Source organism: Danio rerio, chromosome 25 (assembly GCF_049306965.1).
Source record: "Danio rerio strain Tuebingen ecotype United States chromosome 25, GRCz12tu, whole genome shotgun sequence".
Classification (NCBI taxonomy): Eukaryota; Metazoa; Chordata; class Actinopteri; order Cypriniformes; family Danionidae; genus Danio; species Danio rerio.
The window spans coordinates 8,507,213-8,525,000 of NC_133200.1; the positions used below are offsets into that span (position 1 = coordinate 8,507,213).

A 17,788-nucleotide genomic window follows, 5' to 3' on the forward strand; every position below is an offset into this window, starting at 1 on the left:
GTTGTCATTTATTTTTGCAATATTTTGCTGGAATTTAATTGTATTTTCTTTTAATTTCTGAATATGGTCGGCGTCAGTAGCCTAGTGGTACTGCGCGCTGACATGTAGCACCAACGTGCCCATGGCGACCCGAGTTCGATTCCCAGCTCGAGGTCCTTTGCCGATCCTTCCCCTCTCTCTGCTCCCAATGCTTTCCTGTCTGAATTCTCTATTGACCTGTCATAACAAAGGGGAAAAACCCCTTAAAAAAAATAAAAAATTATCATTTCTGAATATGTTTGGTGACAAATATTATTTTAATAAATCTGTTTTGTTTAAATGCACCAAAGTACATTGCCTATATTCACTAACAAAATGGGGTATACTCAATTATGCTGAGCATATGTACTTATTGATACTTACAATGGTTAAAAAAAAAGTAAACAGAAAAAAAGTTGCATTCATGACATATGTTGCATATGTGAAATCCAAATATGAACTTAGTATTGACTTCCAAAGATCAGATTTCTATATGATGCCTGATGTGCCATCTATTATAGATAGATAGAAGTTGTCTCTGTTTGTGATGACATTGAAAAGAACGGGCAAGCGTTGAGTTAGATCATCTCAATTTTAGGGATTAGCTCTAAATCTTGGTCGATGGAGGTCAGTGTGACAAGCTTTCAGTAGTCTTAGAGCGTGGTGTTAAAATCTATGCTGACAGGCTACAATTTTCAACCAACAGCCTCTGGGGGGAACTTTATAAAGAGAGCGCTATCCTCCAGCCACCATGGACACTTTTTTCCGACGGCATTTTAAGAGAAAGGAAGCAGGGGACGGTGTGCATGATGACTCCTGTCGACACCGGAGGCCGAGCATTGCAGTGCCAACCAGCCGTGCCCGACGGCGCTCCAGTGTCGGCCTCCCATCCAGTGCATTAACCCAGCGGCGCCGATCCAGCGTCCAACTTCAGGCATTGCCCCGAATCAACAGCAGTCAACCGGTACATCAAAAGAGCAGCGGTAGACGGAGGTCAAGTACCACCACCCTGAAAGCCAATCCTCGCTTTGCTGTGCGCCGTAAGAAAGTAGGCAAGCTTCGCAATATAGACACACACCTCCTAGGCCCATCCATGCTGCTAGCCAGTCTGATCCAAATGACTCAAGAAGAGGAAGACGATGAAGAAGGTCGCAGTCCGCTCCCAGGGCAAGTGGAGCTCAAGGGAAGCAGCTCGAAGTTCAGGAGTCACACAGATGTGCTGCTTTCTGAAGGTGACAGTGATAGTGATGACTCCAGCGAGCATTCAGAGGAGCGTCAATACTCAAGGATACGCAAAGAGTGTCTGGAGCAGGCTGATGGGTCAGACTGGGGGGTCAAGGAGTCTGGTGTTTTATGCCAGCAGGACTGCCTTCCTCTGTCTGTGGTGGCGGAGCGAGTCCAGGCCCATCCGCTGATTCGAGTCCCGCGCTGCCTCAGGAGGAACTCGTCCCATTATGGCCATGCGGAGTCAGGACCGCATGTGCGCTACTGCCGCAGCAGCCAAAGGAGGCGTCGTAGGAGGGTCTCCACAATCTCCAAAGCAGGAAGCCCATGGCCTGGAAGAGGCCTGCCGCTGCCTAACCGAAGAAGCTCCTGTTACAGGGGTCCAGCGACTTTCAATCCTCTCCTGGGGGCTTATTATGACCCCCGATTGGAGTCCTGGAGTGGATTCTTGTCGTATGTAAAATATTTTCTGCTGTTTGGGTCTAATTTCGTGTTGTATTCCCAAATTGGATAAGGATTTGAATCATTTGTTGTAGACTTTCTTTAGATGCAACAGTACACAGAACAAAAATCTTTCTAAAAACACTCATTCGTTTATAGTTAAACATTTAGGGCAATGTTTCTCAACCACATTGCTGGAGGACCACCAGCACTGCATGTTTTGGATGTCTCCTTTTTCTGTCACACTTATTACAGGTCTTTCAGTCTCGGCTAATGAGCTAATGATCTGAATCTGGAGTGTTTGGTTAAGGAGATACGAGTTGGTGGTCTTCTGGGAATGTGGTTGAGAAACACTGATTTAAAAGACCCTGTTATCCAAAGCGACTTATAATAAGTGAGGAAAAAAGACGCACTTCACATCATCAGTTTCAGACTGACAGTTTCAATTTACTAGGACTTCTACTGCTTTGACATAATCTACATTGCCAAAGCGCTATAGAATTACAGATGAACTGAATTGAATTAGTGAGCAGCAGTTTATAAAATGTTATATAATTCTGTTACTAAGTCTACAAGTAAGTTTCTTAAATTTTTTTGTTCTTCAAGCTTCTTAAAGAATCGATTTTTCCATTCCAGTGCACTACTTTTCCATAGTTTTATGGAATGCATTGCATGAGTGTTGATGCTAATCTTCCACTTGAATGAATTGAAAACGTTCGCTCTGAAGTGCTCACAATGTACTAGCAGAAACGCAAAGTAACCCCTGCATCTTGCATCTATTGAAGTGTTGCACACATGAGCGGTGTGTTTTTTAGACGCTATGTCAAGTATTTTAAAAAGAATTGAAACTTTTATATGCAGCACTGCTCATAAATGTCAGTTCCAAAGCAGTGGACCAATCAGAAAAACTTGGAGGTGGGGCAAGTGCGCCAACCTGATTTCACCATTCATGTTAAGTTTAGGCTTAAGGTTAGGTTTATATACTTTTACATGATTGTTATCCAACTAATATTCCCCTCTGATTTTGGAAATAATTTACAGCTTTGGTTGGGTTTAGGGGTAGGGAATAGGTATGGATTGCATTTTTATTAAAAGATTTATTTGTGGTCTTTATTAAGTGGATAGGACAGTATGTCAGATAGGAAGCGAAATGGGAGAGAAAGATGGCAAGTGCTGCGTTCTCATGTTTTTAGATGCATAGATGCATTCTGTGTGATTGGCCCCTTAGGCTGCATCCAAAACTTTCTTTCCCCTAAGATTTTAATGTCTTTTAATGCAGAGTTTGAGTTCAAATGCATCTCACAAAACCTTAGAATGTAATGGCATACAATGCACTACGTAATTCATTCATTCATTTTCCTTCGATTTAGTCTCTGATTTATCAGAGTTCGCCACATTGGAATAAACCGCCAACTATTCCAGCATATTTTTTACACAGCGGATGCCAGATGCAACCTAGTACTGGGAAACACCTAAACACTCTCTCATTCACACTCATACACTACGGCCAATTTAATTTATTCAATTTACCTACAGCACATGTGTTTGGATTGTGGGGGAAACCGGAGCACCCGGAGGAAACCCACGCTAACAGAGAACATGCAAACTCCACACAGAGATGTCAACTGTCCCAGTTGCCAACTGACTTGAACCAGCGACCATCTTGCTGTGGAGAGACAATGCATACCACTGTGCAACCGTGCCGCCAAGCTACATAATATAACTAAGAAAGCAAGAAAATACCACAATTCTAAATGCTGACACCAAAAATGTGATTGTTGAGACAGTTTCAGCACACTATAAGCTCAATAAAAGGAAGGTAATGAATCTACTATGGCTTCAGATATTGATCAGAGGAAGCTAGAGGGTATATTTCACTAACCAGGTCATGCTTTGTTGCGTTCTTACTTCTGTATACTGAGCAGTGTTTTTAAACGTATGAGGATAGTTTTTAAAGTCATGACCTATATCAAGGTTTCTTACATCTCTAAACTCCAGAGTTCACACCCAAGCCTAATCAAAAACACCTAAGCAAGCTAATCAAGGTAATAAGAAGAAAATTAGGTAACACTTTATTTTGATGGTCCATTTGAGTATTAGTAGACTGTCTGCTTAATGATTGATATGCTTCTTGAACAGACATTTAAGTGACTATAAGAAACTTTGAAAGCACATGTCATTTTACACTAACCCTAACCCCAACCTAACAGTCTACTTATAATCTAATGAGAATTAGTTGACATGTCGATGCAATGTAACAAAGGGATCATCAAAATAAAGTGTGACCGAAAATTAGAACTAAAACTAGAAAAATCACAGGTCAGGATAGTGATCTGATCTGAGGAACGCTGATCAATACTTTGCTTGGGTGCATTAGGAAAGGATGTCTTCTGTTAAAAGTAGTTTAAAGTTGGTTTTAAGAGTTCACACTTAGCTGATGATTGATTATAAAGCTTGTTTGGCATGCTGTCCCGGGAGAGAGCCCTGAGCTCATGAGATCCTCGAGCCTGGGGCTCCCTCCCGTTGCAAGGCGGGAGGGGAGTTTGAGCTCAGGTAGATCTCGAGAACTCCCCTGCTGTAGTAAACGATGAACATTAAGTGATTGCTCTTGGAGATAACTACATACTAGAAGCATGTCTATGGTGCCGATTTGGATTAGTCAATTAACTTCATTTGCATGTTTTTGGACGGTGGGAGGAAACCGGGGAACCCGGGGGAAACCCACGTGAGCACGGGGAGAAAGTGCAAACTCCGAACCAGAGACATTCTTGCTGTGAGGCAACAGTGCTACGCACTGGGCCGCCGTGTCACCCATCTAAGAAGGAGGAGTAGGGGTGGAAGGGGGAACTCTTCAAAACGAAGATAGTAGTGGAATGAAACCCAGGGTATTTATAGTAGTTTAGGAGACATCTGATTGGAGCATAGTGAATTGGATAATGCGGATCCAGCCGCTAGCAATCATAAGCACGTGTTCCTCTCAAAATTAGTTTATACATAAACTTCACTTCTTTTGACAGCAACATCAACAGTGCATTTGCAATAATTACAACTGTACTGTGCAACATAAGCTCATTCTGAAAACGTAGCCCTATATATAGGGCTGGGCGATACGGCAAAAATAAATGATCACGATAATTTTTTTCATATCAGTCGATATTGATAATTATCACGATAAATGTCAATCTTTATATCTAATAATTTTGTAGGTTTTTTTAGCATGCCAATCCCTTTGTGCGGCTGATTTAACACGTTTTGTGAAATTTTTTAGCTGTCTGACAGTATACGAAAAATTATCTTAATTCAGAATTTACTGTTCAAGTTTTAAACAACCAAAGACAATACCCTATGAGTTATTGTATGTTCTTGTTCAACATAAAAAAAATTAATTGAAAATAAAACAGGTTTGGAACAAGTAAAAGGTGAGTTAATGGTGACAGAATTTCCAGTTTTGGATGAACTGTCTTTTTAATGGCGAGCATGGTGAATTTAAGGTGAAATATACTTTAATATTTATTTTATTTAGAGACGTAAACGATTACTTGATGATCGATTGATTGTCCATAACCCTTTAATCAATAAACCTTATTGATGACTGATTAAGCTTCGACATTTGAACGTTGAGTTATGCTTTGCGCTGTGAGACGCGTCCATGCATTACATTATCAAGTGTGTGCAGTTTATCTTACTTAAGGAGTCACTGTCCTGACATTGCATATTGCGGGACGCATAAAAAACCTGTTATGCGCAGATCTCAGTTGTATCTATTCACTCAATGGGTTTCTGAGCTCTCTCATCCTTCAGACCAAGTGTATTCTTCCGAGGTAACCTGTTTTGTGTCAGATTGCAAAAAACTATGTTGCTCCAGACTACTGAAGTTTAGTGACGTTTCTTGTCAAAAATGTCTGTGACTGTGACATTTTTACACTTTATGACTGTGCACTTGTACTGCGTGCAGCATCCGGAAGGGCAGGCTGCAAAATGCCAGCACAGCATTACGCATAATGCGTAAATATTATTGAACACTTATCGAACTGATCTCATCGAAACTTATCGAAACATCTTAACTTATCGAAAAAAATATATCGTGAGAAATATCGATATCAAATTATCGCCCAGCACTACCTATATACATTTTTGGAGATGGCAAATTATGTAGCCAGAGAAGCGTATGGCTGCATTTCGTCTTTAAGACGAACGCTATGGAGCGGCATTCCTTGTCACGCTTATCAGCTGACCGCTTACGTGGTAAAAATTAGGCTCTCCTTTTTCTGGATTGCTTTTGAAAACACTGTGGGTTGGGTTTCGGGAAGTGGGTGGACGCTGGTCAATCAGTGCTTTTTAAAACATTATCGGTTGGGTTTAGGGAAGGAGGAGGGTGGGGGGAACCAATGGATCAGTCAGTCAGTCATTCAGTTAATCGACAGCGGGCTCTGGTGGATTTACATGAGAACAGCAGGCACAGATGACACTCGCACGAAAAATTTGGGATCTCAAAAAGCGTACACAGGAATTGGCGAAAACAAGAACTGCAAAAAAACGTACCTCCTTGGTCGTATTTGGCTCTCTCCAGAAATGTTTATAGGTTGTACATAATTAGAATGAGCCTGGGTTGATACTGTTGGAGGTCACCAAGCTGCAGCATTGCATCAATTTACAAAAGAATGAACACTACAGAGTGTATACTTCTTTAACGGACAAATAAATGTACCACAATGTGCAACTTTCTGATATGAACTGCGCTGTTTTTGAATGTCCACTTAGCCCTTTCAAGCTAATACCTTTAGTAATTTCTCAAGCACTCAAACGTTTAGTTCAGGCAGTTCCAATGCAGCTTTTCAATGCATTGACCTTCTCATTCTCCATCCCGTGGATACAAGCTCCACGTCGCTCGCTCATTAGCGCTGCTGCTACCAATGTGACTCATCAACGCCAGTGATCACCCAGTGGGCTTCTCATCAACAGGTTGCTAAGCTTCACTGATTCGCTCTGTAGGGATTAGGACACAAAGGTCAGGGTGAGAAAGGTTTTGATTACAAAAGAATTAAACACACAAAAAAACTAAAAAACATTGGAAATGCCCCACCCAAGCCTAAAGGTATATATTTGCCTCTATAAATGCATTTCCTGTGCAGGTTCTTTGCATGAGCGTTCTTTTGTAGGCTTGATTGCTTCAGAGTTCTGCTACATCCGTTTCTGCTCTATTGCATTCACATTTTGCATAAATGTTCAATAGTGTGTTCAAATCAAGGACGTTTTGAGCAACAGCTAAGACTAGCGATATTACTTATTTTTTATTTTGTTACCTCAAACTAAAGTTGTACATTTAATGGAAAACAAAAACTAAAGAAAACTAGCAACAGACACAGAAAAACGAACTGAAATTAAATAATAATCATCATTTTCAGAATATTAAGCCCCCACTTTGTGGTGTAAATCTAATCTGTGGCTGTTTGATCTGCAGAGGGAAATAACTGATGGTGCTTTTACAACCAAACACATCAGTCAAGAGCGATTTTTAATATGAATAACTTCTTTAAAAAATTATGCTTGCTGTTTGTTCAAACTACTTATTTAAAATGAGCTGAAACAACACAGTCCGTGAGTTCTTTAGGGAAAACTTAATTGTTTTATGTTCAAACCACTTAAATTTATAAAAAATTCTTACAAATTTTTTAATTATTTCATGTTGTCCCAACACAAATCGTGTGGAATCCAGCAATTTTTACAGTGAATTCTTCATAATTTTTACCTTTATGCATTTAAGCTGCATTTTCGGTTTAATGTTTTTGCACACAATTGTTTTATTTCCATCAGTGTGGTTCACACAATAGTCAATGTAAATTGCGAAACATTAAACTTTGCTCTGGTCGAGAGTGGATGTGTTCTGCAAAACTAGAATTACTGAAAACTGAATAGAAACGGGTTCATAAATTTAAAACCAAGCCCAAAAAAAAAAAAATCATTCATGAAACAAATGCTAAATAAAAAATTTACAGCAAATTTGAAATAAGACCTATTAGTGGCACGGTGGCTCAGTGGTTATCACTGTCACCTTACAGCACGAAGGTCGCTGATTCGAGCCCCGGCTGGGCTAGTGGGCATTTCTGTCTGGAGTTTGCATGTTTTCCCTGTGTATGTGTGGGTTTCCTCTGTGTGCTGTTTTCCCACATTCCAAAGACATGCGGTATAGGTGAATTGATGAAACCAAATGGACTCTAGTCTATGAGTTTGTATGTGAATGAGAGAGTATATGGGTGTTTCCCAGTACTGGGTTGCAGCTGAAAGGGCATCCGCTGTGTAAAACATATGCCAGAATAGTTGGTGGTTCATGGACCTATGATAAATAAGTGACTAAGCTGAAGGAAAATTAATAAATTAATTTATTTAAGCTGCATTTGTATGGTTTGTTTGTAATTTTCAAAGAAAAAAATTATTTTCATCACTGATGTTCGCACAATAGTCAATGCAAAATGTGCCAACATTAAACTTTGCTCTGGTGGACACTGGGTGCAATAACTAAAAGTACTCAAACTAAAACTGAAACTAAATAAAAACAGTGTTGCATGATATAGCTTGCTGCGGATTCCAGCCCAAAAGCCGTCCAAAACCCACCCAAACGCACAAATAACCGCCCTTAAAGTTAAAGGGTATCATAGGGGTGGTTGTGGCGATCATAAGCTGGTATTAAGTGAATATCGGGCGGATGCATGGGTTTCAAAGCCAGCCAAATTTTGTCAACCAGCCTATGTCATTTTTTACACGCAATCAAATTCAAAACTGCCAAGTCTGGCAACATTGCATAGAAACGAGTTCAAAAACTCAAAACTAAAGAAAATTACCAAAACCATTATTGAAACAAATAAGTAATAAACTGAAAATTTAAAATTTAAAAATAGCATTAAAATAAGGACCAATTTAAAAAGGCAAAACTATAAAAACCTTAGTCCGAATTCTACAGGAGGAAAAATTAATAATATTCACACAAAAAAGTTGTCAAAAAGTATACCAGTACATACTTTTATAATACCATAATATTATAATGAACTACTTCTGAAAAGAATCATACATGTTCATTTGTTGATACTTTATTATCTCATCATAGCACTGTATTTAGTGACATTCATTCATTTTCATTCGGCTTAGTCTCTATTTCAAAGGTCACCACAGCGGAAGGAACCGCCAACTGTTCCGGCATATGTTTTACACAGCAGATGCTCTTACAGCTGCAACCCAGTACTGAGAAACATCCAAACACCTTTATTCATACACACAAACGCACTCAAACACTACGGCCAATTTAGTTCATCCCATTCACCCATACCACAAGAATTTGGACTGTGGGGGAAACCGGAGCACCCGGAGAAAACCCACACCAACACGGGGAGAACGTGCAAACTCCACACAGGATAAGTGATATAATGTAATATAAATATAAACTTCATTCATCCTACACCCATTCATTTGCATCGTATATAGAATGAAAGCACCTACTATACTGTATGATTTTTGAGCGAGAACAAGAATCTTGTAACATTGATGAGCTAAATAATACAAGCCAAGCATAATGTATACACAGTGTACATAAAGATTAGAAGCAGAAAAACCTACAGATGTCCAAGCCATGCTCTATAGCGCTCTGTGTGGGTTGCTGCTGGTAAAAATAACCGTATTGATTGATACGGAATTAAACAAGTGCAATTTAACAAGACCCCCAACGCTCCAAGGCATTATGAGAAAGCTGCCAACCTTTCAGGGACAAAATAAATGTTCCTAATTTTATTGTTTGTGTGCTGTAATTGACTTAATTAAGATATGATTTGCACATCTGCTTGATATCACAGCCATGTTTTTTTTTTTTTTCTCAGGAAAGCCATCGCCAAAGCTGGTGTGCAGGATAACGCTGCTCAATCCGGCACAATAACACCTGCTAAAAGTGAACCCAACAAAAAGATATGCAACACCGTGGATTGGACCGTGAGTTACTCGTCTGTATTTTACCAACAAGTAGGCCTGTCACAATAATCTATGTATCGACTTATCTCACAATGCAAAGACATGACCTCAATCGTTTTGGTGATGCAATACACAGTTGAAGTCAGAATTATTAGCCCCCTTTGAATTTTTTTTTTCTTTTTTAAATATTTCTCAAATTATGTTTAATAGAGCAAGGAAAGTTTCACAGTATGTCTGATAATATTTTTTCTTTTGGAGAAAGTCTTATTTGTTTTATTTCGGCTAGAATAAAAGCAGTTTTTAATTTTTTAGGAACCATTTTACAGACAAAATTATTAGCCCCTTTAAGCTATTTTTTTCGATAGTCTACAGAACAAACCATCATTATACAATGACTTGCCTGATTACCCTAACCTGCCTAGTTAACCTAATTAACCTAGTTAAGCCTTTAAATGTCACTTTAAGCTGTATAGAAGTGTCTTCTATAAAATATCTAGTCAAATATTATTTACTGTCATCATGGCAAAGATAAATCAGTTATTAGAAATGAGTTATTAAAACTATTATGTTTAGAAATGTGCTGACAAAATCTACTCTCCGTTGAACAGAAATTGGGGAAAGAATAAACAGGGGGGTTAATAATTCAAGGGGGCTAATAATTCTGACTTCAACTGTATTATCGCCATACGTAAAAATCAATTCTTTCAACATTGATCTCTATCGGAGGTGTCAGTGTTAGTATTGTCATGTTCACCAGCGAACAAACCACCAGATGTCGCTGGTAAACACTCACTCATGGAACTACAAATCTGCCAGTTAATGGACTACATATTCAGTCATGCCACACACACACACCTGCCCCAAGTCTCCACTGATTAGACTCCTACAGCTGATCCTGCTTCAAGACTGATTTCACACAGCATTCAAGCAGCACACACACTCATTCACATTGCCGAGTCTTGTTTACTGATAGTGACATTACAACGCGTTTTCCTTTGTCTGCCTTTTCCGTGTTTTTATCTTTGCCTTGCTTATTTGTTTAATTCTGTTGCTGCCTGCCTCTGACCATCTGCCTGTTGTTTTGACTTCGACTCTGTATTGCCCTCATACATCTGTTTGCCGGTATTGACCACTGCTTGCCTGACTACGATTAAACCTGCATTTGGATCCTACCTTCTGTTGTTGGTGTCACTCCCCGTCATTACAAGTATGGTTAACCTGGCTGGGTAGATCCTGAGGAAACAAATCATTTGGCATGCAGAAAAAGCAATGACACACATTATTCAAATTTTACTCTGAAGTGGGATGACACTAATGCCGAGTTCAGACTGCATGATTTTCAAAGTAGTGATGTCACAGATGTTTTCACACTGCATGACTCTCTGGGCTAGCGTTTTGTCGCTGCTTTGTTTACACTGCAAGATAGATCGGTGTCAGGGGCATTCACATTGCATGACTTTACAATAGAAAGAATCGCCGACAACTTCATCTAAACTACGTCTCACAGCCAAAAACACGTGGTATATTTTTTGTTATTAACTACATAACGAGAAAGAAGCCTATAATGGGGTAGAAAATGTACATATTTGCTCACCTGGATTTGAAGGGAATTAGCCATTCCTCCTTAACTTTCTTTTTAACTTTCTGTATCAAACAGACACGGGTGCTCCTGTCAAACCTCCACTAGGTGGATGCTGCTCTCTCATTGGCTGTAGGCGATCGCTGATGCTATTTTCAGTGAAAACTCATTTCACACGGCATGATTTGAATCGCGACAGCTCCAGATATTTAGCACGCCAAATATCTCACAGGCACCGGCGACTCATCGGCGATTCTCTCATATTGCGTCTTTAATAGTTTATACTGTGTGATTGTCACTCACGTGCACGAGCATCGATTTGCCTGTGATTTCAGGCATTTGTCTGCGATTTCTCAAAACCTGTCGGCAAGTCAAAATCAGGGCTAAAATCATGCAGTCTGAACTCGGCATAAGGTTATCATATAATCTAGGCCAGGGGTGGCCAACCATGTTTCTGGAGAGCCACCTTCCTGCAGATTTCAGTTGCTACCTATATCAAACACACCTGAACCAATTAATTAGGACCTGAACACCATGTGATAATTACATGCAGGTGTGTTTGATATGGGTTGCAAGTGAAATCTGCAGGAAGGTGGCTCTCCAGGAACAGGGTTAGCCACCCCTGATCTAGGCCCTTAAACATTCAACTTTATTAATAATCATAAAGACGAATTTATACGTGTTACTCCATCCTGGAGCGGACATTTATTAGAAGACCCACACCATCAAAAATGTAATAGAAAATTACAGTGAAAACCATATACTGTAATAGTTTAATGTTAATTTATTTTCAAATATTTTATATTGTCATGATTATGATATAATATATTAGATAGGGCTGTGTGATTTGGGGAAAAAATCTAATAGTGATTTTTCTGATAGACATTGTGGGCCCTATCATACACCCGGCGCTATAGTCTTTTGGTACTTTTAGCTTGGCGCAAGGGTCATTTTGAGGTGTTGCGCCACACTGTTTAAATAGCAAATGCATTTGCGCTCAAATGTGCGCCCATAGGCATTCTGGTCTAAAAAAGCAGGCCTTTTTTTGGCCCATTGCTATTTTGAGAAACTGTAAATAGTCTGATCTTTAGACCAGAACAAAGTCGGCCTATTGTCTGGCGCAAAGTGCGCCTGGCTTACACACTACACACAAGATGTAGAGCAATACGCAAATATCTTTACATATGAAAAATATATAATATCTTAAGGATATATAGATATAATAAGGATATATATATATATATACAGGATATAAATATAAATTATTAAAATATTACAAAACATATTAATTTCTAGCCTACATGAAGATTTAAAAACCACTGCCTTCATACTTTCTTCATCTCGGGAGGCTTTTTCATTTCATTCAATTTGCTTTTGTATAATGTTATTATTATTAGCAGTATTATTTATTATATCCATATTTATATTTGTTTTATTAAAAACAAGCTTAGATTTGCCCACCTGTCAGGTTTTAGACCAAATGGGGCACAGCAGGTGTATTTGGAAATAACTCAGTATTTTGACCACACTTGGTTATTACTGTTCATTTATTCATTTGCTGGAAATTAGAACTGAATTTAGAAATAGTTTTAAAACAAATATTTGCGCTTAACAAACTAAATTAATTATTTACAGGCTAATTGATGTCTGTGTGTAAAGGTTTCCCTATCCACGAGAGCAAAAGTGAAAGTGAACTTGCTTTACTTCAAAATACGCTTATGGCGCGACGCAGCTGGCTCTTAAAGGGTTTGAGACTCTAATTGGTTTATTCTTAAAACACACCTATAACTCATTAAGAAAATAAACTCAACCCTTTTAGACCATGCGCCATGGCGCAAAGCAGATTTCCCCCTCCTTAAATTAGCAAAAATGCGTTCTGACACGCCCTGAAAGCGTTTGCGCCCTGCGTTTTGCGCTCTGCACATGGACCGTCAAAATAAAGCCCTGAGACTTGATTTGCGGTTTGTTGCAAGCTTCAGCTCAATAATCTGTAAGCCGTGGCAACAATTTTTCGACAGCTCTTAAAAACGACCTGTTTTTATTCAGTGTCTGTGAGCTTGAAACCGAAATATTCCCATATTACCAATGCTGTTTCTCTTTAATATTAATTAGTCTATTAATGCTTCTAAAGCCGTAGACGCCATTATCACTTTTGTCTATGCTTTCCTGTTTGTTTGTTTTTTATTATGGATGTTTCGCATAGTTTGCTTGCGCAATCTTGATTGAGCACACTTACTCAATTGGCTAATAAGACTGTCACACACAGACAGCAGTCACGCATTTGCTCTGGGAGGGGGAAATTAAATAATTCATATATATTTCATATCACAGCCTCTTAAGATTAACTAATTGCGACGTTTCAAACTGCGATTCGATTTCGATTAATCGCACAGCCCTAATATTTGATATCATATTTGGTGCTCAAGAAGCATTTCTTATTGTCTTTGTTGTTTTGCATGCTAACTTTAAAACTTTAGTACAATGACATGTATGAATGACAATTATTAATGATTTATTAATTTACACTGAATATTTATGTCCACCATTTAACATTTTCTCTTCGAAATATATTATGGAATCACTTTCTACAAGGAGGACACATTAGGTAATCAATATATCGACTTATTGCAATTAATATATCAGCTTATTGCACAACACATGGACATGACCTAAATTTTTGGTGATGCAATATATATATCGCCCATACATAATCAATTCTAGCAACATTTTAGCTGATTGTGCAAAATCTCTATGACTATTGGAGGTGTCAGTATCAGTATGGTTATAAACACTATAGTATTTACTATAAAATTACTATAATGATATCTTGGAGCCAATAGCTAGACTGTACAATAGATCCACAACAGACTTTCTGGATGGACACATCACTGTTTTGCTCTATCACTTTCTAATGCTTTAACATTTTAAAACTACATTATGAACACAGGGATTTAACTGTACTATAACATTTTAAATAGCGCTACCTCAGCAGCCCTTTGTGCTTTGGTGCCAAAACTTAACATAAGGACTGATCGTTCCTCCAGATTTGTAACAAATGGATGTTTGCCATTACTGGGTTTTTAAAAAATGTTATAGACAGAGATCTTTCTTTTATGTATTCACAAACGCCTGGAATGAGATCCCACAACATCTAAAAGCAACACCAACGCTGAGACTTTAAAAAAAAAAAATCACATGCTCGTCATCTGATGGTCAACTATCACTGTAGCCACTGAGATAGTAGCCTGCTTTTCTCTATTTTACATGTTTGGTGATTGTTTTTACTGTGTTGATGAATGAGATGTCTGTCGGTTTTTTATGTTCTGCAGAGCAGGAACCTGCTGAAAAACAGCATTAATGCTGAGTCAGGCCGGATTATCTTCTAATCTTTTCCTGTTTGAAAAATCATAAATAAATAAATAAATAAATAATATATTTTCATGTGGGTGTCTGACAACTGAAAATAGATCTGGTAGCAGATATCACAGCCTCTGTTACTTTTTACATCACACTTTTTTGTAAACATTTATTATTATTATTTATTTAGGATATGTGTTTCACATTCTGATATCAACGACTAATTATTAAATTGTTAAAATGACTAAAATAAATATTGTTAAGAATAAAATTGTAAGTGTTGTTTGGAGGAGTGTGCTTGCATTGTGATATTATATTGTCAGAATATAATGAGTGGCATGAAATGCTCTTAGAAAGACAATAATAATGTTTATCGCAATATATTTTGGTGCAATATATCATACAACAACAAAAAAAATATATATATCATGACAGGCCTACCAACAAGCTCTATAATACACTGAAAAAATTATTAATTAGATTTACAACTTACTTTTAGGGTAAGTGGTTGCAAACAATTTAAAAAGGCTGAATTTTAACAATCAAATTAAGCTGAACATTAATAAATGTAATTTGTTGGTTAAAATTCAGCCTATATAAATAGTTTGCAACCATTTACCTTTAAAAAAATTAATAAACTCAATGAATCATTTCAAGGTCAAGGTAAAGTCAAGGTAAAATTTTTTGTCTCCCGTAGGAGAAATTTGTTTTAGAAAAAAAGGTTCTGCTGTACATCGACACCAACAAGACAACATGTAACATACATACACATTAAAATCTAATCCTAAAATACCTCCTAATATAAATATGATTCCATAAAATAAGTAATTTTAATAAAATTTTTATAAAAAAATTAAATAATTAAAGTACCATATGCCCCACTGCCCTCTGTTGTGCAAACTAATCCTGTTATCTTAGTCTTTGACCATCCTTCCTTGCTTGCTCGTTGATCAACTTACTTGAAAAAGGAACAAAAGAATGTTTATATCTATTATGCTTGCACAACGGGACCCTATATCTTCTGCCAGAATTCATCAGCTCATATTCCACAGACAGCACATGTGAAGAATCAGATAAAATCTTGTTGGCTTGTTGGATTGTGCACAACTCAAAGATGTCTTTTAGTGAACCAAGTGTCTTAATTCCCATGATTTTTCCTGCCACTCTCATCAGGTTATTTACTTGGGTTTTCATTTTTACTGTCAGATTCCCAAACCAAACAATAATCCCATATCTTAAAATAGACTCTATTGTTGCTTTATAAAAAGTCATCATTATGCTGCTACTCACTCCAAATAATCTTAATAATCATTTGATTTCAATGTACCTACAGAAAGGTATCCGATAAAGCAGTATCCATATAGAGCATTTTGAGGCATGTAAACGATTGTAATGTATTTCCTGTTTTACATTTAGATAGCTAATGAGGATCCAAAGAAAGCCACAGATTGATAAATAATGTTATGATAGCTGTTTTTACGTTATGATTGAATTGCCTCGTTACAGTTATGAATTGGTTTGATAAGCAGGAAATGTTCAAGAGCAAATGACATGACAACATTGAAATGTTCTATAGCAGTAAGCACTCAGTAATCTTTTGGTTTTCCACAGGAAAATGCCCAGTTGGGTCAACACGTGTGGTTTGAGACCAGTCCGGCAGGAGATTTCTGTTATGTGGGGGAGTCAAACTGTATCGCAAAGTCCCAGGTAGACACATATTGTAGTGATTCTTAAAACAATCATCAGCAAAAATGAGCAGTGTGTATCGAAAAACCCTGCACAACAGCTCCCTCTTCTGGTTAGATGTTCTACATGCATTTAGATAAATCGCTAAGATGCTAATTACCATTTCGTTTTGTCCTCTCAGCAAAAGTCTCTTCCCCGCCACAAATGTGCAGCTTGCAAAATATCAGTTCACACAGAGTGCATGAATCAGCTGGACAAGGTTAGAAGTTTGTAGAAACAACTTTTGAACGATTTGGGGTGTAATAACAATGTATCTTCTCAAAGGAAAATGTGTGCTTTCCCTACAGATTAACTTCAGGTGTAAGCCAACTTTTAAAGATCCAGGGACGAAAAATGTCAGAGAAGTAAGACTTTTTGTCATTTTATATCAAGCTTTTTATATATTTCGCTCTGCATAAATGAGTACACCCCCTCACAGGTCCTTTTTTATGTAATATACTCACCGGCCACTTTATTAGGTACACCTGTACAACTGCTTAACGCAAACTTCTGATCAGCCCATCACATGGTGACAACTCAGTGAATTAAGTCATGTTGATGTGCTGCAGTTCAAACCGAGGAGAATGGTAAAGATGGGTGATTTAAGTGACTTTGAATGTGTCATAGTTGTTGGTGCCAGATGGTCTGGTCAGAGTTTTTCAGAAACTGCTGATCTACTGGGATTTGCACGCACAACCATCTCTATGGTTTACAGAGAATGGCCCGATAAAGAGAAGATATCTAGAAAGTGGCAGTTCTGTGGGCACAAATGCCTGGTTCATGCCAGACGTCAGAGGAGAATGGCCAGAATGGTTCGAGCTGATAGAAAGGCAACAGTCCACTCATTACAACTGAGCTATGCAGAAGACACCGGGTGCCACTCCAGTCAGTCAGCTAAGAACAGGAAACTGAGGCTACAATTCGCACAGGCTCACCAAAATTAGACAATAGAAGATTGGAAAAACGTTGCCTGGTCTGATGAGTCTTGATTTCTGCTGCGACATTCAGATGGTAGGGTTAGAACTAGGCGTCAACAACATGAAAGCATGGATCCACCCTGCCTTGTATTCAAGTCTGTGTTGATGGTGTAATGGTGTGGGGGATATTTTCTTGCCACACTTTAAGCCTATTAGTACCAATCGGGTATTGTTGCTGACCATGTCCATCCCTTCATAATAATAATAATACATTTTATTTAAAGGCACCTTTCTAGCAACTCAAGGACACCATACAATCAACAAGAGCTATAAAACAACAAGAGAAATAATAAAATATACACAGCAATAGTGCAAATAAAATTAAGTATTAAAAGCCATCTTAAATAAGTGGGTTTTGAGTTTTGATTTGAACAGTGTGAGGGAGTCAATGTTTCTGATGGCAGGTGGTAATGAGTTCCAAAGCCGCGGAGCAGAGCGGCTAAATGCTCTGTTGCCCATAGTTGAAAGTCGAGAAGAGGGAACAGACAAGTGCAGGGAGGAAGAAGATCGCAGG

The 17,788-nt window shown here is 38.2% G+C and overlaps 1 protein-coding gene across 17 annotated transcripts in view; it reads left to right on the forward strand.

The window, feature by feature from the left end:
• Window positions 1-17,788, forward strand: part of dgkzb (diacylglycerol kinase, zeta b) — an 84,540-nt gene that overhangs the window by 28,269 nt on the left and 38,483 nt on the right. For 9 of the 17 annotated variants that reach the window (XM_003201397.7, XM_073942745.1, XM_021470621.3 and 6 more), the window contains exons 2-6: window positions 725-1,695; window positions 9,549-9,657; window positions 16,184-16,279; window positions 16,440-16,517; window positions 16,606-16,662. In XM_003201397.7, coding sequence (XP_003201445.2) covers window positions 770-1,695; window positions 9,549-9,657; window positions 16,184-16,279; window positions 16,440-16,517; window positions 16,606-16,662 — 1,266 coding nt within the window. In that variant the 5' untranslated portion in view covers window positions 725-769. The remainder of the gene's footprint in view (window positions 1-724; window positions 1,696-9,548; window positions 9,658-16,183; window positions 16,280-16,439; window positions 16,518-16,605; window positions 16,663-17,788) is intronic. The other 8 variants (XM_005174290.6, XM_073942751.1, XM_073942749.1 and 5 more) reach the window with 1 other exon arrangement.